Here is a 16,763-nt window from a genome sequence, read left to right as displayed (position 1 = left end):
CATAAACTAAAAAATAAGGCAGGTTCACAACTGGAAAAGGTGATACACATCAATACTTCTATCCTGACCATCTTTTTTTTTTTTTCCTGACCATCTTGATAATATAGCATGGCAAATGCCCCTAAATTTTAGTCAGGGTTAATATTTCAAAATATCGTTTTCCTACAGCCAGAAAGGCTATCAAAAGACTCAGGTCAGATCACAAAGATTTCAGAAGAGAATTTGTGAAGTAAAAAATACACACGTTAATTATTTACATGAATTTGTATATCTCTGTTGTTAAGGAGAAGTATATGAAATTGATATATCCCCTAAACTTGTTTGTGTATGCATATGTGTGTGTCTTAAGATAGGCTAAAATTGTAAAATATCAGATACTGTTCTTCCTTTTGATTTCTCTATTGTAGCAGCTTCAGAAATTTTTAAAATATCATACCCAAGTAAGAATGCACTGGAGGAAAAGCAAGCAGTTTGAATCATTATACCTCTATATAAAGAGGATTGTGAATTATTGGTCACTTGTTTACATCATTTCAAATGGTGACTTGCCAAGCCAGTCATTTGTTCTTTCTGAATGTCTATAATGTGTTTTGGAGAAGTAGAAATAGGATTTTCTATATAAGAAATATACATATAAGAAATTTTTTACAGTAGTCACAATCATCTCCATGGATTAATTTTAAAATTACACTCCAAAAAAAAAAAATAAATAAAATAAAAAAATAAAAAAAAATAAAAAAAATAAAATTACACTCCAGAGAGAAAATGAGTGGGAAATATCCGTGAGGGTGACAGAACATGAGAGACTCCTAACTCTGGGAAACGAACAAGGGGTAGTGGAAGGGGAGGTGGGCAGGGGGTTGGGGTGACTGGGTGACAGGCACTGAGGGGGGCACTTGATGGGATGAGCACTGGGTGTTATGCTATATGTTGGCAAATCGAACTCCAATAAAAAATATACAAAAAACCCCACCAATATTACAAAAAAAATGGAGAGGGTGACAAAACATGAGAGACTCCTAACTCTGGAAGACAAACAGGGGTAGTGTAAGGAGAGGTGGGCAGGGGGATGGGGTGACTGGGTGACAGGCACTGAGGGGGGCACTTGATGGGATGAGCACTCAATGTTATACTATATTTTGGGAAATTGAACTCTAATAAAAATATACAAAAAATTGCACTCCAGAGAAGTTATACCACATTATTTCAATGTGTATCTTAAAATAATAGACAAGTGAAGTATAATTTCTATGCCTTCATCTATTTAAGAAAAATATAGAGCCTGTTTTTTTCTCCAGGGTTGTTTTGGCAGCATCATTTTAATTTGTTAATACAAGGTAAGTAAGTATGATGATGACTGAGAAGTTCACTTGGCCACTGGGTTGTGGAATTATTGTAGCGGGAGATATAAACACATACACATATATACACATACATATATATAATTTTTTTTCTTCTTCAGACTACAAGGCAGAATTGGAAAGGGGAGTAGAAAGGCAAATAAAACAGTTGACCTTTCAGAAAGTTTCCTGCTGTCTGTGGAGAGAAATCTTTTTCTTCTCAGGTCTTTTAGAAACTCTATTCCCTGCTTTTAAGGGGGCCATGGGAGAAAGAAGCAATAGAAGAAATAAACCACAGAGAACAGGAATCAATATTTACCTTTTAAAAAGCTTAGTAAAGGTAATATAATTTTCAGGTTCATCTCAGAATAAACATTAAAATCGTAAGGTTTTTGTCAAAAATAGTGATATGAAGTATTTGTATAAAGTAGATATATGTGCATAAATAGAAAATACCTCTTTAAATGAAGTTTAAATCACTTTCTCTAACTGCTTCTGTTAAACTCTGGTTTATTTTTAGCAATGATAAGTGCCTGCAACATCATGCTGAAACTCTAGATTAATGATAAGTTTAATTTCAGCCAAAGCAGATGAATCCACCAGCTTTCACTTGAGATAAGATTCTAAATAAACTCATGGGGTCGTAGCAGTGATTTTTTTTAGTTTCCAAAATGGCTTCTCTTACAGAGTGCCTCTCCAAATCATTAATACACACATTGTCATTGGCCTTTTCTTTTTCTATGTAACAGGAATCAAAAGCAGATATTGAATAATTCTTTCTTTCTATGCCTTTCATTTCCTTTTTTTGAGGGGAGGTGACCCCCAAAATTGATTAACATTGTAATTTTTTGACAGACTGAATGCTTTTGAACTTCTTATACTTTTCATCATTACCATCACACACAATGACAAATAATACACATCTTTACACTAAAATGGAACACGTTTTTATAATCCTTGTAATTGTGTTTGTATTAGCATATTTGTGAGTGGCATCTTGCAATAGCTTTACAATGTTATTTCACCCAGCTTAGCTTGATCCTTGCATAAATGCATTTATTTCCTCTCCCTCCCTTGAGTGGATGTTTTGTTCTTCTCAAAATGTATAATTTTGTTTACTTAAATATTTTCATATTCTTTGGCATCAGGAATCACTTGGATGAGATAGCTCCATTGTGGCGAGAGCGTGACCTTTCCAATGGCACTCGTCTGTTATCTGTAAGACAGAAAAAAGAACCAAAAACACATGAGCTAGTGGCTATTATACAATGTAGGATCAAGAGAGGTTTTCAAATAGTCCTGAAAATCACTTCAAATGAATATGTAAATAAGTAACAAGGAGCCCAGATTTGAGTAGTTCATGCTGCAGCTCCCAGGCTGAGTTCAAGAGTCCTGCAATCAGCAATAAATAAATTTTCTTGGTAAGTGTAATAAGAATGATGAAAGAAATGGAAGAATTCTCTCAAGCACAGTCCCGTTGGAAATTGCAGGTGACAACAAAATTCCTTGGTAGAGATGTCAAATTGAAAGGATCTTTGTACAGTGCCTTTTGTTGGAAAGCACTTCAATTCCCCATGAGTTTTCTTCTTTCCCCCATGAGTTTGCTATCCGTATATGGGCTACCTCTAGAGGACACCAGGTAGGCAAAGCAGAAAAGAATTTTTACTTTTTAATGATGGCAATATGTGCCAATCAAACCAGCTACTGAATCTTTGCCTGATTGTATGATGCAAATATATCCAATACATAATATAGTCATTATGGGAATGAATAATGAATAGGTCCTATTCCCCTCACCCATCACAGGAAGAATAATCACTATAGAGATAACTGCTGGCACAAAGCTTGGAACGCAAAGTTTAAAAGCATTGACAGTTGCTCAAAATAGTTTTAGCTGTAATAGAAAAAAGGTTTACAGCTCTGCATTGTGATAATCACTAATATGTTATTATCACCTCTGTTTTATGCTCAGCTTAAATGCAATTGATGTGGGTGAAAAGCCCTTTCTGACAAAGACATAATACACCTAGATTCTCTATTTAAAATGGGACTGGGTCCCTAGAAATAATAACCACCACCAGAACTTACATAAATGCTAGCACTTTACACTCGTTAATTTGTTAATTCACTCACTATCCCTGGGAGGTGTCTATTTCACTCTATCCTATTATTTCTGCTTTGATGATGAAGGTTACACAGCAAATCAGTAGTATGATGGGGGATTATAATGCAAAGTTAATGTCTAAATATCAGGACTGCTTTGTTCAGAGGTAGATATTGGAGCTTCCCAAGCTACTAACCACATCCTTCCTGAAATGATGATGCCCAAAGAACACATCCTGTCTGTCCTATGTGGAGGATGGACTGTGAGAAGTACTGAGGTTTTGCTGTGGGACCTTTCCGCTCTGTGCCAGTGTCTCTACACTGATTCCTGGTAGCCCATGGTCAATACATAGAACAAAGCTAACTAGCTTCTATAACCTTGGCCTTGTTAACACCACATATGACTGCGCCAAGCCAACCAGCCTTAAGCTTAAAGTGCCTTACAAATGCAATAATATCACTGAGAGGTGAGAAAGGCATTTTCTCTATTAAGAGATTTGAGTGAAGGATTATTTGGGTATCCTTTTAAAGATACCATTTTAAAAAGTCATTATTTAGTTTGTGATACCGATTATAATTCAGCAAAAAATGTGAAGATAACATTCCTAGATAAAGGGCTTATTGGGGATCGAGTCCCACGTCGGGCTCCCTGCATGAAGCCTGCTCTTCCTCTGCCTGTGTCTCTGCCTCTATCTCTCTCTGTGTGTCTCTCGTGAATAAATAAGTAAATAAATAAATAAACAAACAGACAAATAAATAAAGGGCTTATTACTTAGATGTCACTACTTTGCATACAGATTGGTTTGGGATTTCTTAGAAAACATTTAAAATGAGATTATAATATATTGGTTACCAATGCTTTGCTGGCATTTAAACATTCAGTGTTAAAAGCCACCAGATATAAGAATGATGGTACCATTCTCAGAGGATTGTCCCAGTTCAAAAAAGGGCTTGTGCCTTGGTGGTCCTACACACTAACGTTAATTGGCATTGCACTCATTCCAGGAATGCCACTGGCTTCCCATATCATCACTCACAACCCACTGGACTAAAGACAATACCACATTAAAAAACCTGGACTCACAGCATTAAACGACGTGGTATCAGGATTCACTTATTGGTAGCATTTGGTATGAGAAAATACTTTCAGGTGAAAATAAACTGAGGAAAGGGCATTGAAGGTTTTGGAAAGCAGGATAAACACTGGTTCAGGGCCCAAATTTAGTTCTTGGCATGCACAGCAGAGAACTATTCATATCCTTCCTCTCTCCCTTCTCTCTCTCTATGTATTTTTGGTTCCTAACTGATCCTTATGTCAATGAGATAATTATGAGAGGAAGCAATTCTGAAAAGGTTACTATGTATTTTTGAAATGTCAATGTACAACCTTATTTATGGAAAACATGCCATTAGAAACAATGGCAACAATGACTAATCTGAATTTTGTGATCTAATTACAATTGTCTGCATATACTCTAGGCTTGTATGGATTAGGCAGAAAGTGTAATTTAGAAGATGATATGTTTATAAATCTATATGACATTAATATATATATTCATCTTTTTTCACAATAGCTTGCGATTTAATGATGAAAAAATTCCATGTTCAAATTCATGTCTTCTTTGAGTTAAAGATTGAGAATCAGTGAATTTTTTGAAATAAAAATTCTATAATTATAGTATTAAATACTAATGGGTAAAAATCTGGCATGACCCTCATTAGGTCAGGGCACATAGTTAATGTTAAATTTATGATAAAGCAAACGTTACATATTATTGCTATCAGAGGTGATAAAGTAATTTGGGTGATTGCAAGAGTGACCATATTTCCTATTTGGAGACATAGGTGAAGGAAGTGGATGCCCATGTGATGATTATAGAGTTGTAGGAGATCCAGATTAAACAAAAATCACTTTTTTAAAAAGAATTTATTTATTTATTTGAGAGAGAAAGAGAGTGAGCACATGGGAGACAGAGCACATAAGAGAAATCATGAGCTGGGAGGAGGTACTGGGCAGAGGGAGAGAGAAGCAGGCTCCTCACTGAACAGGAGCCCTATGTGGGGCTCGATCCCAGGACCCCAGGATCATGACCTGAGCCAAAGGCAGACACTTAGCAGACTGAGCCTCCCATGTGCCCTCAAATTCACTTTTATAGCAAGTCTTATTCACTCAACACTGTTGATACTAGAATAGTTTAGATGGCAAAGATAGGAACCTCTCCTCAAAAAAAGTAAATAGTTTAAAACATATGTACTCACCTGAGATGATGTGGAGGGCTTTGTTAACAAACAGTGGCTTTTCTTTCCAATTTGCCTGTTGTCTTTTTAGAAATGAAAGAAAGGAAGAAGTGTGGGGAGGGACATCTATCTGTTTTATACTTGTTGGGGATATTGTGCAATGAGATCCAGGAAAACACATTTTATTAGAGGATGGGGGAAACATGATTTGCCATATCTTTTTCTGCTTTCATTTTCTTAATTTATAAGGTAACATGATAGTGAATAAGAAAGCATACAGTGTCTAATTTGTCCTCATGATCTAAGAATTCATTAAGAAATTCTACTGTTGGGACACCTGGGTGGCTCAATGGTTGAGCCTCTGCCTTCGGCTCAGGGCGTGATCCTGGAGTCCTGGGATCGAGTCCCACATCAGGTTCCCTGTGAGGAGCCTGCTTTTGCCTCTGTCTAGGACTCTGCCTCTCTCTATGTCTCTCATGAATAAATAAATAAATCTTAAAAAAAAGAAATTCTACTGTTTGTTAACCAATAATTAATGCAGCAGTAAAAGCCTGAGATGTCAGTCCCAAGATTTACCTTCCAAATCCACCATAGTTAGGTATTCTCTTTGATTATCAAAGGCTTGTCTTTGAAATATGCCTCATGTGAAGGTGAAAAGATTCTGATATTACAGAGAGTGACCTGTCATAATGTGAAGTTGGAGAAGTCCATAGTTATACAAAAATGTGCCTTCTATGGAAGAAGGGTGATCAAAACTAAAACAATATTCTAATCTGTCACCGAAGAGAATATGAATACATAGCCCAACTTTAACATGCTTCTGCGCATTCTGAGTATGAAGTTAACCAGTTCAAACCAATGTCATGATTTCTGCACTGTCATAAGAGCAATAATCTTTATGCTTTTTCTGAATATAAATTGATTTGACATTCATCTCAAAACCTTCCCTACTGAGTCCTATAGTAAATGGATTAAACCCCTTTACTGTATTGAGCTAAAATCCATTCATTCATTCATTTAGCAACTATGTACAAAGCACATCATCCAAAAAATATCTGGATATTCCAAAGTTTCAGACCAATAGCTAAATTTACATCACTAATTTCCTTCTTACTGAAAATTTTGTCAAGTGAAATAACTGAGGACTAAGCATATTACAAATAAAGTTTAACCAAACATGATGTGAGACAGACTAAAGTACTCAAGCCTATGGTATGTAACCTGAGAATGTACAATTAATCTTCAAACAGAGTGAGTGTATGCCAAAGGTACAAGGATACATCTTGTATAATTCATGAGTAGGACATGTTGAGATGGAAAAACTGTGATAAAAAGACCATGTCCATTATTCATTTCCCCTCACATTGAGTCTATCTGTTGTCTATGGAAGAATAGTTTCCTCCCTAGTATTCATAGGCATGTAGATGTATCAGTGTTAACCTAACATAATGCACTTTACCATCAGGGTAACATAAAATAAATGTGTTTGGTATATACTGCATATTGTATTACAAAATATCCCATTTTATTTTTTTTTTTATTTTTTTTTTATTTATTTATGATAGTCACAGAGAGAGGGAGAGAGAGAGGCAGAGACACAGGCAGAGGGAGAAGCAGGCTCCATGCACTGGGAGCCCGACGTGGGATTCGATCCCGGGTCTCCAGGATCGCGCCCTGGGCCAAAGGCAGGCGCCAAACCACTGCGCCACCCAGGGATCCCAAAATATCCCATTTTAATGCAAGAAAACAAAGTAAAAGAAAACCTCTTGAGATTTACTGTGAACTTTATTTCCTCCAAAGCTCTTCAAAAGCAATGGTGTGACAGATCGACCATCAATGGGTAGGCATTATTTCCAACAAATAAAGCAGAGGGACTGGGTTTATGCGGCTTAGGCTAAGAAAACCAAGAAAACTAATGATGCTTCAGAAAATGTCTATTGAGTAGATGCTTTCCAAACACTGATGAAAGAAAATTTATCTTAGACTGTTATACTAAAATTGTCTCCTATAAACTTATATTTTCCCCTTGTGTTCCATGATTCCAAAGCTGTTTAATTTATGCTTTTCTCTGTGATTTTGGGGATCCTAAATTGATAGTTTCTCATTACTAGAATTGACTGGAAGGTGGCAGCTAATTTAGGCTTTGGCCTAGTCTCTTGGAGAGGATTGCCAGTTGATCCATGACTTGACCAGATTTGTTCTCTTCACTCTTATCAGAATAGGGATAGCGTCTTTAAAATACTTATTTTTTTTAAGAGAGAGAGAAAGCACACACACACACACACACACATGTGTGTACAAGTCTGGGGGGTAGGAGCAAAGGGAGAAGTAGAGAGACAATTTTAAGCAGACTCCATGCCCAGTGGAGAGCCCAGTGAGGGGCTTGATCTAATGACCCTGAGCTTGATTTCATGACCCTGAGATCATAACCTGAGCAGAAAACAAAAGTTGATGCTTAACCGACTGAGCCACCCAGGCATCCCAAGATACATATATCTTTTTATTTTTTTACAGATTTTATTTATTTATTCATGAGAGACACACAGACAGAGAGAGAAAGAGAGAGAGAGAGAGAGGCAGAGCCACAGCCAGTGGGAGAAGCAGGCTCCATGCGGGAGCCTGATGTGGGACTCAATCCCGGGTCTCCAGGATCAGGCCCTGGGCTGAAGGCAGCACTAAACTGCTGAGCCACCTGGGCTTCCCAATACATATATATCTTGAACTTAAACTATATGTGCAATTTGGTATTCTATATTTTCATTTAACATTTTATTATAGAAATTTTCCATGTCACTAAACTCTTGAAACATGATATTGAAAACATGATTTTTAATGGCCACATAATCTTTTTATTTTATATAAATATACCATACATGAATCTGTGTTAACACATTATTGTGTATCAATTTTTTTAACTGTGCTAATATGAAAAGTGATTACAACATGTAATTTGTTCTTTTTGCATTTCTTCAAATCTTTGTAAAGTGGAAATTTCCATATGTTATTATCTATATATCTTCCTTTAAATGCTGGCCAGGCCCCTTGGCCATTAATCCATTGGAGTCTTAGGTTTTGCTTTGTTTTTATTTTGGAATCTACATATTAAAGATAGTAACCAATTTAAATATTTGTCAGAACTATTTTCTTAGTTGTTGATTACCTGTTTATTTAGTTTGTGTTGTGGGTTTTTAGGAACACATGGTTTCTTTTTTTATTATACTTTTTAATTTTTGTTATTGAATTATAGTTGATATACAATGTAAAATGTTTCAGCTGTACAACACAATGATTCAACAATTCTATACACTCTGCAGTGCTCACCATGATAAGTATAGTTATAATCTATCACCATACAATGTTACTACAATGTTATTGACTACATTTCCTATGCTATGTTTTTCATCCCCCTGACTTATTTTATAACTGGAAGTTCATATTTCTTAATACTTTTCTCTATTTTGCCCATCTCCTATCCCTCTCTGCTCTGGCGACAACCAGTTTGTTTGCTATATTTATGAGTCTGTTTCTATTTCTGCTTTTTGTTCTAGTTCTGTGAAAACATGCTACTGGTTATTTGATAGGGATTACATTGAATGTACAGATTGCTATGGGTAGTATCAACATTTAAAAAAAGTTTTTTAAAGATTGTATTTATTTATTCATGAGAGACAGAGAGAGAGAGAGAGAGAGAGAGAGAGAGAGAGAGAGAGAGGCAGAGACACAGGCAGAGGGAGAAGCAGGCTCCATGCAGGGAGCCTGACGTGAGACTCGATCTTGGGTCTCCAGGATCACACCCCGGGCTGAAGGTGGTTTTAAACCACTGAGCCACCAGGGCTTCCCTCAACATTTTGATAAAATTGGTTATCTCAATCCATGATCATAGACTATCTTCCATTTGTTTGTGTTGCCTTCAATTTCTTTCATCAGTGTTTTATAGTTTTCAAAATACAGGTGTTTCACTTTGGTTAAATTTATTCCTCAGTGTTCTGTCTGGTGCAGTTGTAAATGGGATTGTTTCCTTAATTTTTCTTTCTGCTACTTTGTTAGTTACAGCAATAACACCACCTGGGTGGCTCTGTTTTTTGAATGTCTGATTCAGTTTCAGCTCAGGTCATGACCCCATGGGTGGTGCAATTGAGCCCCAAGTCAGGCTAACCACTCAGCAAGGAGTCTGCTTAAAGATTCTCTCCACAATAAATAATAAATCTTTAAAAAAGAAATGCAATAGATTTCTATATATTAATTTTGTATCCTGCAGATTCACCAAATTTATTTATTTAATAGTTTTCTGGTGGAGTCTATAGAATTGTTTATACGTATAGTAACATGTCACCTTCAAATAATGATAGTTTTACTTATACCTTATCAATTTGGAAGCATTTTAATTCTTTTTCTTGTATGATTGCTACAGCTAGGACTTCTAGTAGTATGTTGAATGTAAGTGACCACAGTAGACACCCTTGTCTTGTTTCTAATATGAACGGAAAAGCTTTCAGGTTTTCACCATAGGGTATGATGTTTGTTATGGGTTTTTCAGATATGGCCTTTATTATGCTGATCTGTGTTCCCTCTAAACCTGCTTTTTTGTATCTCAAAAAAAAAATTTTATCATGAACATTTGTTGAATTTTGTTAAATGCTTTTTCTGCATCTCTTGAAATAATCATATGGTCTTTATTCTTTCTCTTATTAATGTGATATATTACCATTGATTGATTTGTAGATATTGAACCATTCTCGCATCACTAGATAAATCCTGCTTGAAAATGGAAAATAATTTTTTAAATATATTGTTGAATTTGATTTTCTAGTATTTCATTGAGGACTTTTGAATCTACATTCATCAGGAGTATTAGCCTGTAAGTCTTTTTGCAGTGTCTTTGTCAGGTTTTGGGGTAAGGGTAATGCTGGCCTTGAAGAATACATTTGGAAGCTTTCCTTCCTCTTTTATTTTTTGTAATAGTTTGAGAAGAATAGGTATTAACTCTTCTTTAAATGTTTGATAGAATTCACCTGTAAAGACATCTGGTCCTGGACTTTTGTGTTGCACCTCTTTTTAATTAATAATTTCTTTTCATTATCAGTCTGTTCAGATTTTCTATTTCTTCCTCATTCAGTTTCAGAAGATTGTATGTTTCTAGGAATTTATCCATTTTTTCTGGGGTGTCCCATTTGTTGGCATATAATTTTTTGTAGTAGTCCCTTATAATCCTTTGTATTTCTGTACTGTTGGCTGTCACTTCTCTTTCATTTCTGATTTTATTTGAGTCCTTTATCTTTGTTCTTGATGTGTCTGGCTAAAGGTTTATCAATCTTTTTTATCTTTTCAAAGAACAGCTCTTGGTTTCATTAATCTTTTCATTTTTTTGGTCTATATTTCATTTATTTACACTCTAATTTTATTATTTTTCTTCCTTCTACTAAGTTTAGGTTGTTTGTTCTTTCTTCTCTATTTCCATTAGGTATAAGGTTAGATTATTTATTTGAGATCTTTCTTATTTTTGATGTAGATTTGTATTGCTGTAAACTTCCCTCTTAGAATTACTTTAGGTGTGTCCAAAATATTTTGAACTGTTGTGTTTTCATTCTCATTTGTTTCCATGTATTTTAAAAATTTTTCTCCTAGATTTCTTGGTTGACACATTGGTTATTTAGTAGCATGTTGTTTAGTTCCATGAGTTTGAGTATTTTCCAGTTTTTTTATTGTAATTCATTTCCAGTTTCATATATTATGGTCAGAAAAGACCCTTGATATCATTCAAATATTCTTAAATTTATTAAGACTTGTTTTATGGCCTAAAATGTGATCTATCCTGGAGAATGTTCCATGTACACTCAAAAGGAATGTGTATTCTGCTGTTTTTGGATGGAATGTTTTGTATGTATCTGATAATTACATCTGGTCTAATATGTTGTTCAAAGCTACTGTTCCCTTTTTGATTTTCTGTCTGGATGATCTATCCATTGGTGTAAATGAGGGGTTTAAGTCCCCTACTATTATTAAATTACTTTCAATTTCTCCCTTTATGTCTGTTAATAGTTGGGTTTTTTTTCTTTCTTTTTTTCTACTTCTTTTTCTTCTTCTTTTTTTGTTAATAGTTGCTTTATGTACATCGGTGTTCCTATGTTGGTGTACTGATATTTACAATTGTTATATCCTCTTGTTGGATTGACCTCTTTACCATTATGTAATGTCCATCTTTGTCTCTTCTTATAGTCCTTGTTTTAAATTCTATTTTTTCTTTTTTAAAAGATTTTATTTATTTATTCATGAGAAACACAGAGAGAGAGGCAGTCACAGGCAGAGGGATAAGCAGGCTCCATGCAGGAAGCCCGATGCAGGACTTGATCCTGGAACCCCGGGATCACACACTGAGTCAAAGGCAAATGCTCAACCACTGAGCCACCAAGATGTCCTTAAATTCTATTTTTTCTGATATAAGTATTACTACTCCATTTTTTGGCTTTCATTTGCATGAAAGATCTTTCTCTATCCCTTCACTTTCAGTCTGTATGTGTCTTTAGGTCTGAAGTGAATCTTTTGTAGGTAGCATATAAATAAGTGGGGGTTTTGTATCCATTATTTTACCCTATGTCTTTTGATTAGAGCATTCAGATCATTAATATTTAAAGTAATTATAGATAGGTATGTACTACTGACCTTCTGTTAATTGTTGACTGATTATTTTTGAATTTCTTCTCTGTTCCTTTCTTTTCTTGCTCTCTTTCCTTGTGATTGATGACTTTCTATAGTCTTATGCTTGGATTTCTCTCTTTCTCTTTTTCATACCTATTATAGCTTTTTGGCTATCATGAGGTTCATTTATAAGATCTTAAGTATAAAGCAGTCTATATTAAGTTGTTGGTTGCTTAAGCTCAAACACCATCTAAAAGCACTATATTTTTATTTCCCCTCCATGTTTTCTGTATATGTCATATTTTATATCTTTTTACTTGTGAGTCCTTTAACTAGTTTTTAGATAAAATTAATTTTACTACTTTTATCTTTTAGCCTTTATACTAGCTTTTTAAGTGACTGATCTACTACCTTTATGTTTGCTTTTTTTAAAATTTTTTAACAACTTTATTTATTTTTATTTATTTATGATAGTCACACACACACAGAGAGAGAGAGAGAGAGAGAGAGAGAGAGAGGCAGAGGGAGAAGGAGGCTTCATGCACCGGGAGCCCGACGTGGGATTCGATCCTGGGACTCCAGGATCGCGCCCTGGGCCAAAGGCAGGCGCCAAACCACTGCGCCACCCAGGGATCCCTATGTTTGCTTTTACTTGTGAAATTGTTTCCTTTCATAATTTTTTTTCTAATTATGGCCTTTTCTTTTCCTCTTAAAGAAGTCCCTTTAACATTTCTTGTAAAAGCCAATTTAGTGGTGATGAAGTCTCAGTTTTGTTTGTCTGAGAAACTATCTCTCCTTCAATTGTGAATGATAACCTTGCCAGGTAGAGCATTCATGGCTGTAGGTTTTTTCCTTTCAGCGTTTTGAATATCATATCATTTTCTTCTGGACTGCAGAGTTTCTGCTGAAAAATCATCTGAAAGCCATATGGGATTTCCCTTATATGAATTAGTTGCTTTTTCTTGCTGATTTTATGATTCTCTCTTTAGCTTGAATCTTCGATGTTCTAATTATTATATGTCTTGGTGTGGAGATCCTTGGGTTCATCTTGTTTGGGGGTTTCTCTGTGATTTTTGGACCTGGATGTGTTTCCTTCCCCAGGTAGGGAAGTTTTCAGCTATTAATTTTTCAAATAAGCTTTCTGCCCCTTTTATTCCTTTAATCTCCCTCTAGGACCCCTATAATGTGACTGTTTGTACACTTAATGCTGTCACAGAGTTCCCTTAACCTGTACTAATTTTTTAAAATTATTTTTTCTTTTTGCTGTCAGTTTGGGTGCTTTCTATTACCCTGTCTTCCAGATCACTGAGCTCTTCTTCTGCATACTCCAATCAGCTGTGCATTCCCTCTAGTGTGTTTTTCATTTATTATATTCTTCAACTCTGATTAGTTCTTTTTTATATTTTCTTTTTTGTTGAAGTTCTCACTGAGTTCATCTACTCTTCTCTCAAATCCAGTGAGCATCTTTAGGACCATTGCTTTGAACTCTTTATTAGGTAGACTGCTTAGCTCCATTTCATGTAGTTATTTTTTTGACGTTTTGTCTTGTTCTTTCATTTGTAGTATATTCCTCTGTCTTCTCGTTTTGTTAAACTTCCTGCCTTTGTTTCTATGAATTACATAGAACAGCTATGTATCTTAGTCTTAAAGGAAGGGCCTTGTGTAGGAGCATCTCTGTGTGTCCTTTGCTTTAGTTGGTTGGCTGGAGCTGTAGCAGGCACTGATTGGGGGTCCTGAGGCACTGCACTGGGGCCACCCTAGTGGGATGGTTGGAGCTGAAGTGGGCTTGGGGTTCCAGAGCTCTCTACACAGAGCACATCTTGGTGGGAGAGCTGGAGCCAAAGCAAGTGCAAGCTGGGGCTCCTGGGGTATTCCTCCTAGGGGGCACCCTGGCAAGATGACTGGAGCAGAAGCAGGCATGAGCCAGGAGGTACTGAGAAGTTCTGTCTAGGAGGCTCCCCGGCTAGACAGCAGGAGCTGAGGAGGGAATGAGCTAGGTGGTTCTGGTTCTGGGATGCTCCATGCAGGGTGTGCCCTGGTGGGATGGGTGGAGCTTAGGTGGGCAAAGGCCAGGATGTCTTAGTGCAATGAATGCGGTGGGACAGGGAGGGTCCCTGGCTAGGATGTCCTCATATGCTCCATGCATGGGGTACCCTGGTGAGTCCTCTGGAGCTGAACTGGATGCAGGCCTTTGGTTTCCCAGATGTGCTTCACTGAGACCACCTTGGGAGTATGGCTGGGGCTAATGAGGGCTAGTGGCACAGGACTCACTGAGGTGGGAGGCTGGCTAGGGCACCTGGACCGTGCTACTGTCTGTACTATCAAAGTGGAGAGGAAATGTAAACAATGGCACTTGCCAGCAACTCTGACCCTAGAGAGAATTCTAGCAGCTTCCCTGCCATTTGGCAGATGCTCTAGGTCTGTCTCCTTTATGCTTTACTTTCCTTTTTTAAACTGCAGTTTTTGTTCTCTGCCCTAGGGTGGAAGAATCCTCTCCCAGTCCCTCAGTACTATCCCTCCCCACTGCAGTTTGCAGCATCAGGGGTGGGGTTCTCATGATTACCATTCCTCCATCTCTCCTGCCATTCTCTATGTGGTCCCTTTATCTTTTGTTGTGCACAGGTTGTTCAGTCAGCCTTCAGTTCTTCAGTAGGAATTGCTTTATATGTAATTATGTAGATTCAGTGTGTCTGTGCAGGAGGTAGTTCAGGGTTTTTGAACAACACCATCTCAGACTGGAACTCATTTTTATTCTTTTTATGTAGCTAAATCTATTGATCTTTTACACTGTGATCTGTTCCTTTACTTTTAAGTTTAGAAAGTTTTTCTCTAGCCAGAAACACCTGATTAACATTCAACTGTCTCATCTTGTTTTGTAAGTTTTGTTTTTTTTCCCACATTTATCTATTTAAATAATCTATAATTTATTTTGTTGTACAATGTCAGGAAAGTTTCCACATTGATTTGTTGTTGTTTTTTTTTATTCTTGCAGAGAGAAAATGGGTTTTCCAGCACCCTTTGTTGAATAATCAGAATTTCTACACTGATTCATGATACCTCTTTTCATATGTTAGATTATCTATACTAGTGTATATTTCTGTTCCATTGACCTAAACATCTTTCAAACTATTTTTGTGGAATAGCTTCTGATTTCATTCATAGTATATTTTAATATCTGGTAGAGATAATCTTCCATAATTTATATTTTCTTTTCAACTATGTATTTTTAGGAAACATTTTAGAACTCTGTATCATCTTATAATCATACATCTTGAAAACAACACAGCTTTAAAAAATAAACCCAATGAGTACTAACTAGGCTATCTTAGTAAGGATAGGCAGATGTCTATTTGTTGAATGTCAATGAGTCAAGTGACTCTAAAGTCCCTACTGATGTTTTTAAGAGTTCTCCTCGGGTTCCTCATTTTCCTAAAGACTTAGCAAACCTCTTTCTCTGTCTTTCTGATCCAGCTGACCACTTTGCTTCTGGAAATACAGTATAGGCCAGCACTAAGGAAAAGAGCAAAACCAATTATACAAAAGATCTTCTAATATGCCTATTATTATTTTTGCCTTGTCAAAATTTTGAATTGGAATTAAGGATATAGTTTTGTTGGCTGTTGATAAAGTCTAGTGCTTCAAGTTTTGTAAACCTAATTTTCTTATATATGTTATATTTTAAAAATTTGGCTTCTACCAGATATCACTGGTATTAAACTATAACAATTTAATTTATCCCAGCAAAATTGTATATATAGGTCACTGTGCAAAAATAGATGTCTAGAAGCCAATAAATTGCCTCTACTTAAAAATTAAAGAGTTCTAGCCCTATTCTAATCTCAATGACATCATAATGTTCTTAAAGCTAGAATCAGATCATGTCGTGTAATCTATATCCTTCACCACATGCAAATAAATGCATGCAAAGAAAAGAGAAACCCAGAATACTGTGGTAGTTAATTTTGTGAGAAGAGATGAAAAGCTATTTTAATGAGAATGGTAATGGAAAGCAATAATATTAAAGTAGTTCAGAGGCTACTGTGACTATAGTTACACAACTCCCATTAAATATAATTGGAGTTAAGCATATGTAATGATAACAAAATAGACCCTTAAATGTCTTTCCAATTGGAAAATAAGCAAATGTGTTCCAGGAAATAGTGTGTTTTTGTGTGGGAAATACAGTGATTCTAATTGAGATGCACAAATGATTTTCATTTTGCTATTGCTCAGGGTATGATGTTGGTATTTTTCCTATGCTTAGGGATATAGATCTGTGAGGGGTAACATCTGTACAAAGAATATGTCTCCTTTTCTCTTCTTAATGCTCAGCATTCATTATGTTATTAAAGGAAAAGTCTGAATAGTTGCAATGGATTTATTAATTCAGTAGTTATCACCATGAAACTCTGCTGTGCTAGGGGAAAAACAAATTATATTTTACAA

The 16,763-nt window shown here is 36.0% G+C and overlaps 1 protein-coding gene across 5 annotated transcripts in view; it reads right to left on the bottom strand.

Moving 5' to 3' along the window:
* Positions 1–1,300: 1,300 nt before the first annotated feature.
* DIAPH2 (diaphanous related formin 2) overlaps positions 1,301–16,763 on the bottom strand; it is a 1,156,455-nt gene continuing 1,140,992 nt past the window's right edge. For all 5 annotated transcript variants that reach the window (XM_041741554.1, XM_041741555.1, XM_041741551.1 and 2 more), the window contains one exon: positions 1,301–2,556. In XM_041741554.1, coding sequence (XP_041597488.1) covers positions 2,492–2,556 — 65 coding nt within the window. In that variant the 3' untranslated portion in view covers positions 1,301–2,491. The remainder of the gene's footprint in view (positions 2,557–16,763) is intronic.

The sequence above is a fragment of the Vulpes lagopus genome, chromosome X (genome assembly GCF_018345385.1).
Source record: "Vulpes lagopus strain Blue_001 chromosome X, ASM1834538v1, whole genome shotgun sequence".
NCBI lineage: Eukaryota > Metazoa > Chordata > Mammalia > Carnivora > Canidae > Vulpes > Vulpes lagopus.
The sequence above is the reverse complement of the archived record's forward strand: the minus strand, read 5'-3'. Positions and strand labels throughout refer to the sequence as shown.